The following is an 18,112-nucleotide window of genomic DNA, read 5'->3' as shown; positions in this document are numbered from 1 at the left end:
GCTTGTTTCACCCATAATCAAATTGATTTCATGGTTGTCACTTGTTACAGATTCAGGGCGAATGGTAATGTAAAAGAGAAGAATTTTAGAATACATTAGGGGTAATATAATTAATTAATGCACGTATAATATGTATAATTACATTTATTACAATTAAAATTTACGTGATAGTTTTGGAAAATTGATATACACATGTTATAGTATATTTGTTTTTTGTATTATTTATATGATATTTTTGATGTATTATAAAATTTATTCAAAGCTGATGGTCCTTAGTACCAAAAGGGCACAGGACTCCCATTTCTCTCCTCTCCTCAATCCTCATCAAATTGACTGTTCCCTGGAGTACGTGGGAAGCAATAAATTTTCCTAAACCGTAAGAATTATGTTGCCGGGGATTTAGCAATTAAAGTCATAAATAACAAATTAAGAAATTAAGCAGTAAGGGCCGCATGTTGCTGAATAATCTTGGCAAAGGCATATCAACTTGCATTTTATACACTGAATTACTTGCTGTCATCGCTACATTCGGAGCAAAAAAATTAACACATTTTGGTGTCTGATGCTTTGTTCATGGCATTGACAGCGAGTCTTTAATGCCAAAACCCTAAATCTGAAATCATCTCTGGGGATTCATCTTGTTTGGAAAATTTCGCAAGAAGTTGAGCAATAATGCAGCGACAGCAAGACTTCACAATAAATAAATAATTAAAGACAAGAAAACATCACAATAAATAATAAGGATCTAGAGCTGGCCAGTGGTGGTTAATGAGGGACGTGAACTACTTTAAATAAGCAGTTATGACACTGACAACTATAAACAACAATAGCCGTGGCGGTAGTTGGTATTAGCTCTTTTTGTAGTTGCTGGACTTAAAAGCCATGGAGAAGAGCAATACTAGATACAAACCCTTTCAAGCTTCACTTCTCGTGGTTCCCAGCAAAGCTATTAAAAGTTCATCTTCTTGGTTTCTGCTTAAATGTGAAGTACTTTCAAGTTCCTGCAATGGGGTGGTTCAAGTTTCTTAAACTAAGTGGTTGCCTTGCAATGATGGTGATGGTTGGAGCATTAAACTCGGCTGATTCAACAGTTTTAATTCATTTTGATCGAGCTCCCCCGGCACGGTCAAGGTTCTCTACTGCTGTTTTTCAGTTCTCAGTTAAAAGGCCCGATGGTTCTGATGCTTGTCAAAACAACGAGTGTTCTGTTCATTATCAGGTATCAGTTCTCTTCATCGTTCAACTTTTCCCTTTTCTTGTCATGCTCAATTTTGCAATATTTAGCAATGTGGGTAATCTTAAAGTGTTTTATTTTTTTATTTTTTTTTAAAAGGTAAAGGGGTAAGATGAACCCAAATAATTTTTATTTTCTCCTCACCTTGAACTCGGGTGGTGAGCAGCTACAAACTTTATGCTATTACCAATCCGACCATGCCCTTGGGGACAGTGTTTTATTTATTAATCCGGAGCTAAAATTTTTTTTGAGACAATTGCCATCAAGTTCTTTATTGTCCTCTAAAAATTCCTTGGTCAGCAAATGTCAACGTAATGATCGGCTGCTATGAGATATATTCACTTCGTTTAGGTCTACTGCTTTGACTTCAGATATGTAACTAAATTGTGCAGCTTGATGACCAAATTTTGAGGCCTTGTCCTACTGATGTTGTCGTGCTGAAAAACTTAACACTAAATGGTCAGCATGATTTTCTTCTCAATGTGACAACCAGCAGTGGAGAAAGAAACTCATCATCTTATTCATGGTTCATTGGTAAGTATACCTGTCCTCAGTGCATTTTTTTTCCATTGGGTGACCAGTTTACTCTCTCTGGGTTCATATAACAACTTCAATGTGTCTGTTAATGCAGCAGGTGATTAATCTCAGGGCATGGAAAGAGAACTATATGTAGACTTAGAATTTTGATTCTAAAATTTTATGTTTTAAGTTCTTACTTCTTGTTGGTGTTCATATTTTTCTACAAGATACCCTTCCACCGACTGCAACAATTTTAAGCAAACAGAATTACACGAATGCGGAGAAAATAACAATTGACATTAAATTCAGTGAAGCTTGCACTGGAAAAGGTGGTTTCACATGTGTGAACTCGTCAAACTGTAATGTGAGTAGTTCTTGTGCTCATAACTTAGTATTTCACAATTGGGAAAATATTCACCGTGCACCCGTTTTTTGCAACTTTTTCAAAAATACATATATATATTTTTTTTTTGTTGGAATCCACCTAAAGTTATATTTTATTTTATTTTTCCACTTCCGTTTGGAATCCGTTAAGAAAACTTACGGAAACTTAAAAAAATGACCATTTTACCTCTCAAAACGAAAATTATTATTTCACCTCAAAAATTACCAAAAATAATCAGATTAAATCTAATTATTTTTCCCATAGGTCAATAAAGAAATTAATTCCACAACCATCAAATACAAGTTTTTTTTTTTAAATATGTCTGTAATTAGAATGCTAAATTATAGCAGTAGTATTAAAAATAGTTAAATCTCGCAAATCATCAATTGAATTTAAGATAAGTAGAGTTTTATTATTCATTAAGTTATAATCTCTAGTAGTTAAGATTTTTTTGTACTTCATTAATGTACCAATAATGATATTCATTATTAAATCTGATTATTTTTGGCATTTTTAGGGTGAAATTGTAATTTTCGTTTTGGGGGTAAAATGATCATTTTTTTAAGTTTCCGTTAGTTTTCTTAACGGATTCCAAACGGAAGTGGAAAAGTGAAACAAAATGTAACTTTAGGTAGATTCCATCTAAAAAAAGAAGGAATTGTGTATTTTTAAAAAAGTTATAAAAAATAAGTGAACTGTGGATATTTTCCCTTCAAAATAAATCATGCTAGTTGCCAGCAGAATGCTCTGTATCTACGAAAGAGTTCTTATGTGTAGCATGAAGATTACATGAATTCTGATGTTTATTTTTAATATAACTATTTTCCTTCGTAGGTCATCATAGATGGCCCAGCACATGTACAGGAATCTTCACTTCGAATCACTGAACCAAATATCAGATATAGCCTTGATATAATTCTTTCCTCGGGAAGTATATATGGGCGTGTGGTAATTGGAATGGCAGATAAGTTTTGTACAGATATAGCAGGGAATGCTTTTACAAGGACAAATGGTTCCATCATAGTCATTCGCTTTGGTAAGGCATTGGACACCATTTTAACCTATTGAGAATACAAAATCAGTTTATCAAATCTAGGATGTTCATAATCAAATCTGATCCGCTCAAATCATTTGATTCGTAAAAAATTAATTTGTAAAAATCAAATATTTGAATTGGTAAATTAGATTAGATTGAGAATTTGAAAATTCGCAATCGATGGATCGAAACACGGATTTACTTTTGTAAATTTATAAAAATCCGCAAATCAACCAAAAAAATAAAAATTATTTCTTTAATTAAAAAAATAAAACTTGTAGATGTTTAACTTTTGTAGAGATTTAAATTTATAATTTTAGTTAATTTTCATGTGCTGATTTTAATAAATGAGATTTGTCTTATTCGATGTGTTATATTTTGAAACAATGTATTATTCTACCTTTATTTAAACAATTAATTTATTTTAATCTTATTTAATTTTGAATTTAATCGATAGTAAAATTATTTCATATTAAATTTGCTTTATTTAATAGTTTGTGGATTAGATAGAATTAAAAAAACTTTAATCTTTAAACCAACCTGTAAACTAGTGAATTGAATATGTAAACTAGTGAATTGAATATGAAATGGGTCAAATTTATATCCCATCCATAAATTAAATTTGGATTAAATTTTAACAATTCAAAAATTAGATTAAATTGAATTAAAAATTTATAATATATAAAATAGTGGATCATATATGAATTTACGACGAATCCTTGAAATCCAAACCACAACACCCCTAATTAAATCATATTTCATTTGGTTAATTCTATTACTCTTGCCTGAATCTTTGACATAGATAGAAGACCCGTGCTGGTTGATTTATGGGTGTCCATTCCAGCATACGAGTTGGAATTCAATGGTGTCTCTAGAACTGTCCTTGCCTCTAATAAATTGGAGGACGTGAAAATTTTCTTGGACTTCAGCATTCCCATCATGAATTCAACAGAACAGATCCTAGATATTTTTCGATTGAATTCTGGTAACTTGATAGCTGTTCACGGTAGGAGGCGGGTGAATCGCCGGTTTGTATTTAAAGTAAGCGCTAATTATTATTATTTTCTTATATATATATATATATATATATGGTAGTTTTTTGATTTGGGATCTTAAAATGCAGAAAAAAGTCCGGAAAAGATTTAAAACCGTAAAGTTTTGAAGTCTTAAAATTTAAAGCGCTTAAAACGCAGGATTTATGTGTTTTTTAAGACTTTACCGTACTTTAAAATTTTAGATTGAAACATTTTTATATTTATATACACACGCGTAATTTTTATTATGGGTGCCACTTTCTCTGAGTCAAATGAATAATGTAATACAAATTCTTTTCGTTTTGTAGCTCAAAGATATACCACAAACTGAAATTATCACACTTGCATTACAAGCGAGCTTTCTTTTAGGCATAACAGGAACCCCTGTCTCACCTGTTCCCTCGCTTATATTCCTCTATGGTATGCTAGTCAGCACTTTTCCCTCTTCAGAACAGTTCCTGTAATTCCTTTTTTGTCGCTTACCATGGAGCTAAATGATGGATTTTCCTCTAAGATTCCACTAAACCTGGGGTAGGGCTGAGTACCAGCTCACCGAGCATTACAAAAGATCCGAACATCAAAGTGATAGTTGAGTTCTCTAAGCCAGTTTTTGGATTTGAGTCTTCCATGGTAGACGTGGACGGTGGGAGTCTTAAAAGGCAGGTGCATAAAATGATTACTAAACTATTGATCTCCTGTATTTACAATGAATCATGTCGTAGCTACTTATGTTGTTAAGTTAGGAGTACATAGAACGTTAATGGAAAATATGTGACATTTTACCTTTTGCTCCATGCAGTTTTAAGGAACTTTCAAGGGCTCTATACTCTTTGACTGTTCAGGCATTAACTCAGCATGTAGTTAGAATTTCTATTCCTGAGAATAAAGTCCGTGACATATCAGGAAACCTAAATTTGGCTTCTAACGTACTTGAAGTGAAGCATTGTAAGAATAACTCTCCTGATATTTCTATGCTGCTTGTTACTTTGCATTTAATCAGAGATATGTAGATCTTTTGGATTGAAAATTCTTTGGAGTTTTGTTTAATGCAGCAAGCCAAGTCTTTGGAGAAAAATTTTCTTTCAAACACCACGTTTTCTTTCTATAGATATTTGGTATCTATGCTTTCAATACTATTCTCTACTTAAGACTTGAAGTTGCTCAGATTCAACCCCTGCAATGTCAACTGCACTACACTCGTTTGTGACTGCGGGTATGTTAGCAACATCACTGGCCGCTGCTATTCTATCAATTTCCTCTGCAAACCTTGGAATACTAGGCACTCTCAATTCCGGGAGTACTGATTTTGTTGCCTCTAATCCATCAATGAACCTGCAGGTTATAATGAAAAAATTTCCATGCAATTAACTTTTAAAAATTTAGATTCTTGATCACACATTATGTATTCTCTTTGCAATAATTTTACTTTGGTTAAAAATCTCGAACATTTTCATCACAGGGAATGGTTGGACATCTACAAGTTTTTGTTCTCTCAGACTGGTTCTTAGCTAACCAACCTATTGAATATTCTGAGACAACTAAAGGTCTTAGGTGGCTCATACCTCGTCAAAAACTTCCCTGGAGAAATGATAGTGCTTCAGTTTGGCCTAACCATGTTTATTTGGCAAAAGAGAGACTCACAGAACAGTTCAGATATCTGCCAATTGGATCCTCTCATGAAGGATCTTATCATCAGATTGGCTTAAATTTAACCAGCTCATCTTGCATTCGGTGTGAGCTACCTTTTCCAACTGTGACAAACCAGAAGTTTAGCTGGCCTGATGGACGGTACAACGTAAGCATTAAAAATGCGCCTTATGGACAATTTCTCAATTCCAGCGAATATTTCACTTATTTCCTGGTTAGTATTACTAAATTCTATAAATTTTGTACTTTAAAGACAGCATTGCATTAACGAGTACATTGATTTTGTATGTTAATTATTGTACAAATGGTCATGCAGAGAGGAGAGCCAATATCTGCTAGCAATGTGGTCAAAAAATTGGATAACTATACCGGGTAACTTTACAATCAGCTGCTAATATAATCAGCATTTGGATAATTTCAAATTTTGCGTTCACTACAAGTAAGAGTTATTTATCGGTAGTGGTTTGAAATTCTCATTAAAATTGTTCCCTTGACAGATGGCGAGACTTGGAGATGAACTTGTTCTGGCTTGGTGTGGGAGGGGGCAGCTTACTTATAGTCCATTTTCTAACACTACTCTTCTTAAGGTGGAGGATGGGGACTTCAGTGAAGGGGATGCTTTCAGTTCCAAGGTTTGAGCTCCTTTTTGTAATTCTTATGCTACCTTGCATCTCTCAGTCTTCAGCGTTTGTAATCAGAGGTAAGAAAATCAGAACAATGATTTCATTTCGATTAAACATCCTCTTGGATTCTATGAACTGAAGGCTACATCAATTTTTCAGGTGGCACCACAGAGGGAATAATCACTGGGGCTTTATTGTTGGCCATCCCTGCAGCACTTATTTTGTCAGTGCTTCTATTTGTCATAATTGCAATCTTTTTAGGCAGTTTTGTGCAATATAAAGAAATCACCCATGTGGCTACGAGTGAAAAGTGGCATGTAAAACTATGGTTTTTCTTCATGGGAAGGCCTGCTACTGGAAAATGGTTTTACAGGGAAGGGCTGCCTTCAATTTTCTTCCCAATCTTTGGGATTCTGTTTGAGAATCGAAAGGGGCCTCCATTGTTAGTTTTTGCTGAAGATAATGATCCTAACACCATAACCAAGTGGACTGAAAGTGGGAGAAGTGGGATTGGAAGAATGAGAGCTATCAGCTCAGATGACAGCAATGAAGAAGTGAGAATTCGCACATCCGTTAAGCTATTGGGGTGTGCCAGGTCCTCCTATATTATTCTTGACCTTTTGAGAAGAGTCAGTATAGGGATAATATCTGGGGCATACCCATCAAATAAGTTAAGCCAAAGCCTTCTTGCTTTGGCCATCACGCTTATACAGTTCATAAGTTTATTTACTCTCAAGCCATACATCCAAAGAGGAGTCCACACAGTGGAAAGCGTTTCTCTTCTATGTGAGGTGGGCATCTTTGCTCTATGCATCAGATTGAATGGCTCAAATCCAACTGAAGCAAAAACTCTGGGTTTTTTAATGCTGGCTCTCCTGTTCCTCATGTTTGTTGCTCAGATAATTAATGAGTGGTATGCTATGATAAAAGGCATTTTAGGACTCTCTCAGCCCCAGAAAAATTCTTTCAGACTCGGATTGAAGTTTGTTGCTAAAGGCCTTGTGTTGCCTTTGCTACCAAGGAGGCACTGGTCAAGAGTCATGCCTGGTTCGTCGCGACCGCTAACAGGCCTAGCTCCAGTCCTTCCTCAAAGCCCGGAAACTGAATGTGGAAGAAGAGGTCCAGGAGGATCTAATGCTGACCCTTTTAGTGCCATGACAGCAACAGTAGTCCCTGTGTCGAGTCCTGGCTCCCCAGGCCTTAATGTTGCTCAAGCAGCTCGTTCAACACCTACAGACCTAACCCTAGCCCAGCAGAGAGCCAGAGAAGGGAAGCAGGCAAAGGGACTGAAGTTGGAGCCAAAGAGTGACCTGAAGAAGCTAAGAGAGTTGGCAAGAGCTAGTTTTTCTGGGGATTCAAAGGGTGAGGAAACTAGTACCAGTTACGCATTTAGGCAGCAATCTGTTTCTGCTGAAACCTCTGTGGAAAATTCTCAAGCCTCCACTTCCAAATTCAAACAATGATGTTAAACACAATGAGGCTAACCAAAAGGGACGGGACGCTAAGGTTCAACCATTTTTTTTTGTTTTTTAGTTTGTGTATTTAAATGACCTGTAAGATAGATCTTCTGTATAAATTTTTCGCTTACAGAAAATAGGAAATGCAGATTCCTTATAGTTGGATAAAGTAACTGAAATTTTGAAATTTATGAATGTTCAGAGTTCCCAGAATGCTGCCTTGTTATTCCAGCACATGTTTCCCTAGTAGGAAACAGGTAAACTAGCCCTATATCTAACAGATACTGAAATAAAATTGAACTCAGACTACAGTATCCTCTATAAATGTTGCAAATATAAAGTAATCATTAGCCTAAAAACAGATATGAGAACTTGCTCTGAAGCTGATCTTTTTTATTAATAGCATTGGTTGAATCAAACTCAACTAGGCTAATGAATTAAAAGTACAACTTAGAAACAGAAGCATTGCTGTTAGCATACAATCGCCAAATCATCCATCCAAAGTTTAATACAGGGAAAACAAAGTTGAAGAAATGCTGCAGAGAAGTGAACCAAAAGTTTCCGATGGCCACCCAAATTCATCTTCCATAATCAGCTTGACTCTGATAATCATCCCCATTAAGTTCTGAGAAAGAGTCTCCAATTATCTTTTCGTCTAATGGAGACACCGCGAGCAAACTGTCGAGGCCATGCACAACAAGCCAATTGCTGCTATACATATCTGGAAAGACAACTGGGACACCATTAAGCAAAATCACATCACCAGAGTAAGCCACAGTAATCTTAAATCCTTCTGAAGAAGTTGGCAACGTTGTCCCTCCATCGAGCCTAATCAGATCCTGCCAACGAAGCAACCTGAGAACCACATGTTGCTTAAAAATCGAAACACAATCAGTAATGTTCTTCACATATGGCTCCATTGCTGCATCAACTGGTGCAAAGATAGTCAATCTTGTCTGATTTGTAAACCTCGCTAATTGCATATCAAGAAAGGTGGCCATTAAGGTATAGCCTCTTGAATTTAACAAATCTGATGCCTCACCAAAAACATCAACATCAAAGCCAATCGGTTCAATTGGAGAAGGAACAGGACTCGGTGCAGGAGCTGAGTGAGGAGGGGGGCTAATCATGACCCCAAATGAAGAATTAAAGAACTCATCTATACCATACACAACCAGTTCTTCTTGATCAAACATGGGTGATTCTTGAATCAAAACCCCATTAATGGACAAATGGGCATTGTTAAAATCTGAAGCAGTAACGATCAGTGAGTGATTGGACAACAATGTCGGTAATCTTGAGCCAAAAGCAAGAGTCTTGAGGCTATCTTGGGAGAGTCTTGAAGGTGATATGTGATATTGAAGCTGAGAAAGAGAGAGCTGGCCTGATTGAGAAAAGGCAAAATCTGATGGGGAGAAAATGGTGAGTGTTTTTGATTCAAGATTGAGTGTCTTGAAAGTGATTTGAAGGGTCAGTGCCATCGATAAGTAGCCTGAGTTTGAGAGTGTTTCCACAGCATTTGATAGGGTTCCAGGAGAGACTGCAAGAGCAATGGAGATGAGAGAGAAGATGATGAGAGAGAAGAAGAGGGTAGTAGCCATTGAAGAGTTGGTTTACGATTTGTTGAGGGTTTGAAGAAGAACGTTCAAGGGCGGGAAAGGAAGAAGAAGCTGATGCCTTATTGGTTAAAGGTAGTTATTTGATAGGTTTAGTGCCAGCTGCCAAGATTTATCAAAAGATCTTCATGATGTCTAATTCCATCCAATGAGATGCGAGTGGTGGGAATGGGATCCCGTATGCGTGCTTCAATTGGACCAATATTTTTAAAGAAATAATTTTAGGAAAAAAAAAGAAGATATTTAACCAAAAGGGCTACAAAGGTTTTAATGTGTTTTTTTCCTTTATTTTTTTAAATTTATGGTAAACCCACATGATTTTAACGTGTTCTTTAATTATTTTCCAATTAACGATAACCTCGCAACGTTTTAATCTTGATTCTATCACTGCTCTGTATAATTCTTTTGGCTAAAAAGTGAATCAAGTTCTAAGACTTAATATAATATAAAATTTTTTGAAAGAAAATAATGTAATACCGTCCATTGTTAATTAACAAATATTAAATATATTTGAAACTGAAATAAATATTAAATAAATTTTTTTGTATTATTTCACATCTAAAATTTTATGCATGATACTAAAATACATCTCAAAATTTATTTTAAAATAGTCATCTTAATTCGGGTGGCAATCGTTATATGTGCATGCCACTTAGTCAACTAAATTTGACTATTCAGTGCATTTGATTTGATATCTTTCATAGATAAAAGAATATAGTACTACTGCTACGAGTTATTCTCTTGTACTTATTTGGCTGACAAACGAGGGTTTATTTGTTAAATTTTTGAAATCTGAAATTTTATAATTTTAGATCTTTTTTAAATTTATTTGTTTGTTTTTTGTAATTTATGATTGATTTTTAAATATTTACATCTAATTACAAATAAAAACTCATTTAATAAAAATTCAAAAACATATTTTAAAATTTTAATATTTATAAATTACAACATAATTTTAATTTAACTAATCCCATGGCCCCTCTTGAGATAGCTTCCTTTACAAATTTGAGATTATCCTATAGGCCGAGGATAAGTTAATCTTAATACTCTTAATGGCACCAAACATGTGATTAGGATGAAAATAATCCAATCCCCTTTTTAATCCTCTAACCAAACGCACCATAATAGTAATAATATAAGGTCAGTGTATATATATCACATTATGCAATATTAGGTTCAACTATGATTTTACAGTTTAGGTAAGGGTTGGCATTCGATTCGAGGTGAACAAATTGAACCCTGAATCTATTTCAATTTTTAGTTCTGTTTGATTTGATCCCAAAAACTGATTGGTTTGAAAATAGAGAATAAAACTCAACCGAACAACAAATTTGATTGATTTACATTAAAAAGAAAGAAGACAAACCCTAAATGACTAAGATTCATTTGATGTGCAAGATAGGAGAAGATACGAGAAGATAGGATGAGATGAGATATGATTAGATTAGATATAATATTATGTTGTGTTTGGTGTAGCTTAAGATTGGACTATTGCATTTGGCATGCCATCAGATTGTATAGTCACTAATATGTTTTATATATTAATTTAATCAAAATTATCTTAAATTAATTGTTTTATCACAATCTAAAAAATAAATTTGCCCTCTATAAACAAGAAAGAAGACCTACACCCCCACTGTTTGAGAAAATGGTCATATACACCTCCCAAATTTTCAATAAAGGACATGAAGATCACTTTTGACCATATAACATTTTGGCTAGTATTTCAGAGCACTAGAGAGCAGAATGTTGGAGTGCTAGGCCCGAACTGGGAGGCTCTCTATAAAATAACAGAAATTATTCGTCCTGAAACTTATAGGATAAAAGATATGAGTGGAGTCTCCTTAAGTGACTTGACTGAGTTTGCTCCCCAGTTTGAGTCGCAGGGAAGTCGCCTTTGTTGGGAGAACCTGTGCCTCCCGGTTCGAGCAGGGGCTTCTAGTCTGAGTTGTGGTACGGGCTTAAAGGTGACTCCCACAATTGAGACCATCCCCAAGATACCTCGTGGTTAAGACCAAAAAAAAAAAAAAAGATATGAGTGGAGTTATGCTCCTGCGTCCTTGGAATGCAGAGCATATAAGGATTACTATCAATATAAAATTTGTTAATCTTTCAACAATCATAATAAGGCCCTCTTTGAGTTATCAGAAAGTTTAATTGTTACCGAAGGATTGTTCGCAGTCAAAATTTAACTATTTATTAATAAAACCGTTTTTTCTCAATTACTTCAGTATATATATATTTTTAAGTTTCTTGTTCTAACAAGAAAGAAGCAGGAAAAGCTAAAAGCAAATTCTAAGCAAAGTACAAGAAAGGTTAAGCAAATTCCTGGTGCAGGAAAAGTTAAAGCAAATTTCTTGGTGCAGGAAAAGTTAAGCAAATTCGTAGTGCAGGAAAAGTAAAGCAAATTCTTGATGCAGGAAAAGTTAAAGCAAATTTCCTGGTGCAGGAAAAGTTAAAATAAAAGTAAAAACAAATTTCCTAGTGTAGGAAAAGTTAAGCAAATTCTAAGTAAATTATAAGAAAAGTTAAAGCAAATTTCTGGTGTAGGGAAAGTAAAGCAAATTCCTGGTGCAGGAAAAGTTAAGCAAATTTTTGGTGCAGGAAAAGTTAAGCAAATTCAAGAAAACATTAAAGAAATTCGAGTGACAACAAAGGTAAAAGAAAGGAAAGTCAAAATTAAAATTTCTAAAAACAGACAACTTCTTAAGTCCATAACAAGAAGAGTGGGAAATAAAGGCATCATATAATCCCACTAGCCTGGTACAAAAAAAGAGGGGAGCACTATGCCAGGATTAGTCATCATCTTCATTACCTTCTAGAAAGCTATAGTCAAGGTGGGGATAATGACTTTCCATCATTGCTTTCACCTTGGCAGCACCCTTAAAAAATTCATCATCAATAATATTGGCAAATTCAGCGGAAGTCTTGTATTCTTTCACAGCTGAAGCTTTTGCAGTTGACATTTGAAGATTGAGTTCATTAAGGGAGTTAGACAAATCTTGAATCTCAAATTGGGATTGAGCCCTTAGATTGTCATAATTGGTTTTTAGGTTTTCATAGTTTTCCTTTAGCTACGCCACATGAGCTTTTTCTTCAGTCAAGCTTTCCTTTAGCTCAACAATTCCCCTTTCAAAAGCTCGCCCAGATTCAATCAAAGTATTTCTTTCTAACATCAAATTTTTAATTCTTTTTTTGGATACTTGGATGGCACAACAAAGCTGCAGTGAAATGAATAGAAATTTTAATAGATAGACAGCTTGTTGAAACACCAAGAGTAAGGAAACACAAGGTATCTGACAAATGTTATTTAGCATGACGTCGACTGGGTCACAACTTTCAATATGCCTCACGTCGTTGGAAGAAATGTACTGAGGCCAAAATTGGTTGAAAGAATTGAGATATGTTTTAGCAGAGTCCTCCCAAGCAAAGTTGGGCAAGTCCTCCATCATAAGCAAAGTCCCTTGGCTGGAATCTGATGGGAAATGAGCAGAAGCCGATATGTTGGAAGTGAAAGAAGAGCTAACAGATGGTGGATACATAGCCAAGTTAACAGCTAGTAGAGGCAAGGTCTCTTGCTGAGGATGATTAGGAATAACAGCTTGGGAAGAGGACCCTCCAACATAAAAGGTAGGCTTATCTCTTAGCTTTCTACTAATCTTAGCAAGAGGAAGCTTTTCAATCTTCTTTTTGCGAGCTCCATCATTCTCGGAAGACATAGCTAAAAAAAAAAAAAAGCATACATGTTACTATGTGCTCAAAAATATGAAAAAAGAGAAAAAAAAAACTCACCTTTAGAAGAATCTATAAGGTGTACAAGGGAGATAAAACCGAATATTAATTAGAAAAACTAGGTTGGGAGAGATATGTCCAAGATCTAAATTTTGGTGGAATATTAAGGATACTCGGCAGCAGCCCTTTCTCATTATCAGAGGTTATAGTGGAAGGGGGAGGTGTATTCCAAGTTGCTAAAAAAAAAAAAGAGAAGGGAAAAACAACAACAAATACTCACAAAAAAATGGATAAACAAAACTAAGAGATTAAAAAAAAAGTTGATTATTGAATGAGAGAGAGAAGACCAATTTCTATAAGTAAGAGTTAGACTAGTGGGTGGGTAGAAGAAGAGGCAACAACCAATGTATAAATAGGTGAGGAAATAACTCTTTTTGAGCTTGAAGCCTTGAACAATAAAGCTCCAAAAGAGCTAGGGACAGCTAATGTCAAAGAAAAAAGTGAAGTATGAAAAATAGTTAATTAAAGTGAAAGCATGAAACATGGAGCAGGGGAGCATAAAAAAGAGTTAATTAAAGTGGAAGTATGGAGCATGGAGCATGGAGCATTGGAGCATGAAAAAGAGTTAATTAAAGTGGAAGAATGGAGCATGGAGCATGGAGCATGAAAAAGCATTAATTAAAGTGGAAGCATAAAGCATAGAGCATAAGAGCATGAAAAAGAGTTAATTAAAGTGGAAGCATGAAGCATGTGGAAGCATGGAGTATGGAGCATGGAGCATGGGAGCATGAAAAAGAATTAATTAAAGTGGGAGCAAGGAGCATGGAGCATGGGAGCATGAAAAAGAATTAATTAAAGTGGGAGCAAGGAGCATGGAACATGGAACATGGAACATGGAGCATGAAGCATAAGAGCATGGAAAGTCAAAAGGAACCAGGAACCATGCAATAAAGTTAAGCTTGACTTTGGAGCAAAGTAAGCACGTTTGAAGCATAAAAAAATTCACGTGAAGAATAAAGGACACACATAATTTTAAAGTCATGTCTAAGAACTAGGAACCAGGAACTAGAAAAGCAAAAAATAAAAAGAAACATATCATGTAAGAAACAACGGAAGCTTCAGAAGCAAAGCGTAATAAAATTCTAATTAATCTAGAAGCTTCGGAACCTACTTTGAGAATGAGACAAAAATAGACTCCAAATGAAATTCTAATTAAGTAGAAAAAATCGACCAAAATAAAGAATTAGCAACGACTTAGGACACTAAAAAATTGTATTATAAATTGAGAGTTTTAGAGGTGGAGAGGACAAGCGAAAAAAAAAGTTCAAAAGGCGAGTAGCAAGAAAGAAAAACTTCGTTGTAATCATTGTTCAATAATGAAAATTGCTCTCGTGACTCCCATGGACGTAGGTCAAGTGCTAAACCACGTAAATCCTTGATGTTTTACTCTTTATATCATCCCCTTTATTCAATTTTCTGGTTGACAAAAAATAAGCGTCAATAGATTAACAAAAGGTCTACTTAAATAAGTTGTAATTGAAAGACTATACTCAACTGAGCCTTATCTAATGATTATTTAATCTCATAAGTTTCTTTTAAATTTTTTGTTGTTGTTTGGTTATTTTTTTAGTAGAGTTTTTAATGATTAAATAAGCTATTTTGTATGTACTAGCAAAAATTTAAATTTTGGCTTTTAAGAGTAGAGTTGATTTTTTTTAAATGTTGAAATGTAAAAAATATGCTTTATTTATTTGATAATTATATTTCAATCATTTCATATATAACTTTCAAACACTTGCCTCTTAAAGTAATTTTTTTTTTTTATATAAAAGCTCTGATTGTTAACTAATCAACTAAAATTTTTTTAGTGACAATTTAGTTAAAAAAACTCTACTTAAATAATCTTTATTTGAAAATTTATACTAAAGAGAACCTAAAATTTGAGACTATAAGATCTTATCAAATTATTAAAGAAACTAAAGTTAAATATTTGATAATAAATACTATTTTGTATATGCTTTGCCTTTTTTTTTGTACTAACATATTTGCCAATGTTCACTTAGAGTTTTTTTTTTGGTTCGAAATATGAATGGTCTGAACTTTTTTTGAAGTCTGAATGGTTCTGAATATGAATATATGAATTATATGTTTATTTTTTCCTTTTGAATATATGAATATAAGTAACATCTTATTTGTTTTTTATAAATAAAGTGATAATTTTGTAAATAAATCATGCAATTTATTTTTTTCAACCAAATCCATACCTTATTGGTTGATGCGGAAACTAATCGTAACGAATCTACAAGAATAAAGAATAAGCTCCCTCAAATCTCCAAAAGTCAGGAACTAGCACGTGCAGATCGTAACGAATAAGAATTGATTGCTAGGGATTGGAACCTTTACGAGCAAATCTCCTTCACGAACGGATCGTCACGAGTTTATGTCACTGATGATCGGAGGACAATCACGTATTCAGAAAATCCCCTCAGTTCATGAAGTAAGAACCTACTGCCTTTTTTCCCTTTTTTCTCACTCTCTTTTGATGTTGCTCTGATTCTTATGATTATTATTGTATGTGCTATCACTCACCCATGTAGTGTTTATATAGTACAATAAGTGTAGTTTAATTCAAATCAACTTCTTAGAGTTATTTGATAAGCTACATCTTAAGATAAAATACTAATTTTATCTTATAAGAATTCTAGACAAACTCTAAGTTTATCTTATCACTTACGTTTAGATTAATTCATCCCATCATAGGTGTTAAATCTAACACCTCCCACTCACACGTGATGGGATGATTAAGTAACTAGAGCAACAAGAGTAGGGTTTTTTGACATAAAACCACAACCACAGTATCATACGAGCAAATGCAACGTGTGACCCATGAACAACATAACTTGGAGCTTGTAGAGCAAAAAATCTCAATTGCACTTTTTGTAAGAGATTCAAATAACTTGTTCATTATATTTCCTAAATTTCATTATCCTTTACATCGGTACAAACATATTTAATCACTTAACAAAAATTATGTTTGACGTTGTGCACTCTGTGTATTCATAACTGTATCCATCCCTAGGCAGATTATACAACTGGTCGACTGGTGGATGCATAAGCCAGATGTAAGGAGAATAAATCTTCCCAATCTACTCATATCTTTTAGTTCTAGGCTGGCTGTTTTCTTAGACAAGTTTTATAGACCGAATAACATCATAGTCATAGAAAGAACATGCTAAAGTAGCTATCACCAATCTTTTCCTTTAAGATATAGTTGATGGTAACTAAGGAAACTGTTAAGGTCCTTTTTATACCTCGAAGGAACTTACACAATGAGAAATCATGGATTCATTCACTCATTTTCTTTTTGGTCACAAAAGCATGCATGGTATAAATCATGCGTTATATTGAATTCTCTTTGTGTAAGAGCATATGTCTGGCTATCCACTGTACAGATCTTAAATCAATTGTTTATTTGAGTGCCCAATTTGAGTCTCAATAAGCTTGCCTTCATAAGATACCAAATGAACTCATATCTGACTTAATCAGGTTCTTCATCTTGACCCAATCAATGCGACATTTTCAAGATATAAGCTTCATGAGAACGTATCAAGTACTTTCTCTTAATCTTGTGTCTCATCTCAACTTACTTTCATTAACAACTGAGGTGACCGCTTATGTAAGAAAGCCGGTCATAACCTGAGGACATATATTTTAATAATCATATATGTGTAATCATGCCAATTAGTATTTTATGAGAATAAATCAAAATAATTTTATCACATAAAGAATTTATTAAGTACAAGTTTCCTCATATTTTCTTTCTCATCGATCAGCACAGATTCTTCTTTATCTTTCTCACATTTATCTCCACTCTCTTCCTCTTTTGTAGCTACTTTATTCTTCATTTTTCATCTTCACATCTTATCTTCTTCTTCTGTCAAAACCAAATTTTCAAGTATTTTTTGAATCTTCACTCTAATTTCTTTTGTCTCATACATAGCTCTACTTAATTTTTGGGGTCATCCAACATTTTCTCATTCCCCATCTTTATTTTTTCAGTTCTTAAACAAAAAAGTATTTGAAATCACTGTCTGCAGATCTGTACCTGCTCCTGAAACAAGCATGAGGGAAGGGTCAAGAAAGCAGTCTTTCCTCGAGGAAGCGACACCGTATGAGCTTTTGAAGGAGCAAGGCTGCAAGTTCTTCTGGTGACTAATCTCCCATCGCTAGCCAAAACCCCAACCGGTGGCCAAAACAAGCAACCCGGGAGTGGAAATAAAAAGAAGAAATATTTTTAATTCAATTAGGTTTCATCCAAATATAGTAGAGACTGAAAGATTATATAAATATATATTAATTTTAGCATATTTTATTCTCTTAAACGGCTCCCAAGTGAGCAAGTTGGATCTTGATCTCCGGTCCTGTATAGTCTTTAGTTTCTTTTTTTCTTTTTCTTTTTTCCCAACTTAAAAGCATGTGGGTAAGAGTTGTGGGGTTCTTGAATCTGAGAGTATAGCCTGGCCATTTAAGTGTTTGCTGCACTTGTTCTTTAAATAACGGAAAATACATGAATTCAAAGCAAATGAAATTTTAATGTACAATTTTATTTCCTTGTTACGGAGAAGACATAACAAGAAAGTAATTGGAGACGAGAGCGTGTAATTATGGTAATATTATTTACCTTAAAATTTTATTGCTAACTTGTAAATCATATTTATTTAAAAATTTAATCGTAGTTATGGAGATTAATCAAATCAGTTTTATATTATTTTTCATTATTTCAACTTTTTAATTACAATTATGACTTAAATGTTTATTAAGAATTGTTT

At 34.2% G+C, this 18,112-nt stretch overlaps 2 protein-coding genes across 2 annotated transcripts; one reads left to right on the top strand and one right to left on the bottom strand.

Moving 5' to 3' along the window:
* The first annotated feature begins 733 nt into the window (after positions 1–733).
* Positions 734–8,094, top strand: LOC102610234 (uncharacterized). The gene is made up of 13 exons (XM_006470008.4): positions 734–1,219; positions 1,627–1,768; positions 1,981–2,117; positions 2,973–3,174; positions 3,977–4,215; positions 4,517–4,628; positions 4,723–4,867; positions 5,008–5,153; positions 5,374–5,546; positions 5,668–6,069; positions 6,172–6,227; positions 6,353–6,555; positions 6,638–8,094. Exons 1-13 carry the CDS (start codon positions 1,007–1,009, stop codon positions 7,939–7,941), a joined length of 3,474 nt encoding a protein of 1,157 aa, XP_006470071.3. The 5' UTR covers positions 734–1,006; the 3' UTR covers positions 7,942–8,094.
* A 419-nt stretch (positions 8,095–8,513) lies between these two features.
* Positions 8,514–9,536, bottom strand: LOC102611046 (putative fasciclin-like arabinogalactan protein 20). Its single transcript, XM_006470010.4, has one exon. The coding sequence runs from the start codon at positions 9,534–9,536 to the stop codon at positions 8,514–8,516; it is 1,023 nt and encodes a 340-aa protein (XP_006470073.1).
* Between the last annotated feature and the right edge of the window lie 8,576 nt (positions 9,537–18,112).

Source organism: Citrus sinensis, chromosome 2 (assembly GCF_022201045.2).
Source record: "Citrus sinensis cultivar Valencia sweet orange chromosome 2, DVS_A1.0, whole genome shotgun sequence".
Classification (NCBI taxonomy): domain Eukaryota; kingdom Viridiplantae; phylum Streptophyta; class Magnoliopsida; order Sapindales; family Rutaceae; genus Citrus; species Citrus sinensis.
Note: the sequence above shows the minus strand (reverse complement) of the source record. Positions and strands in the feature narration are given on the sequence as shown.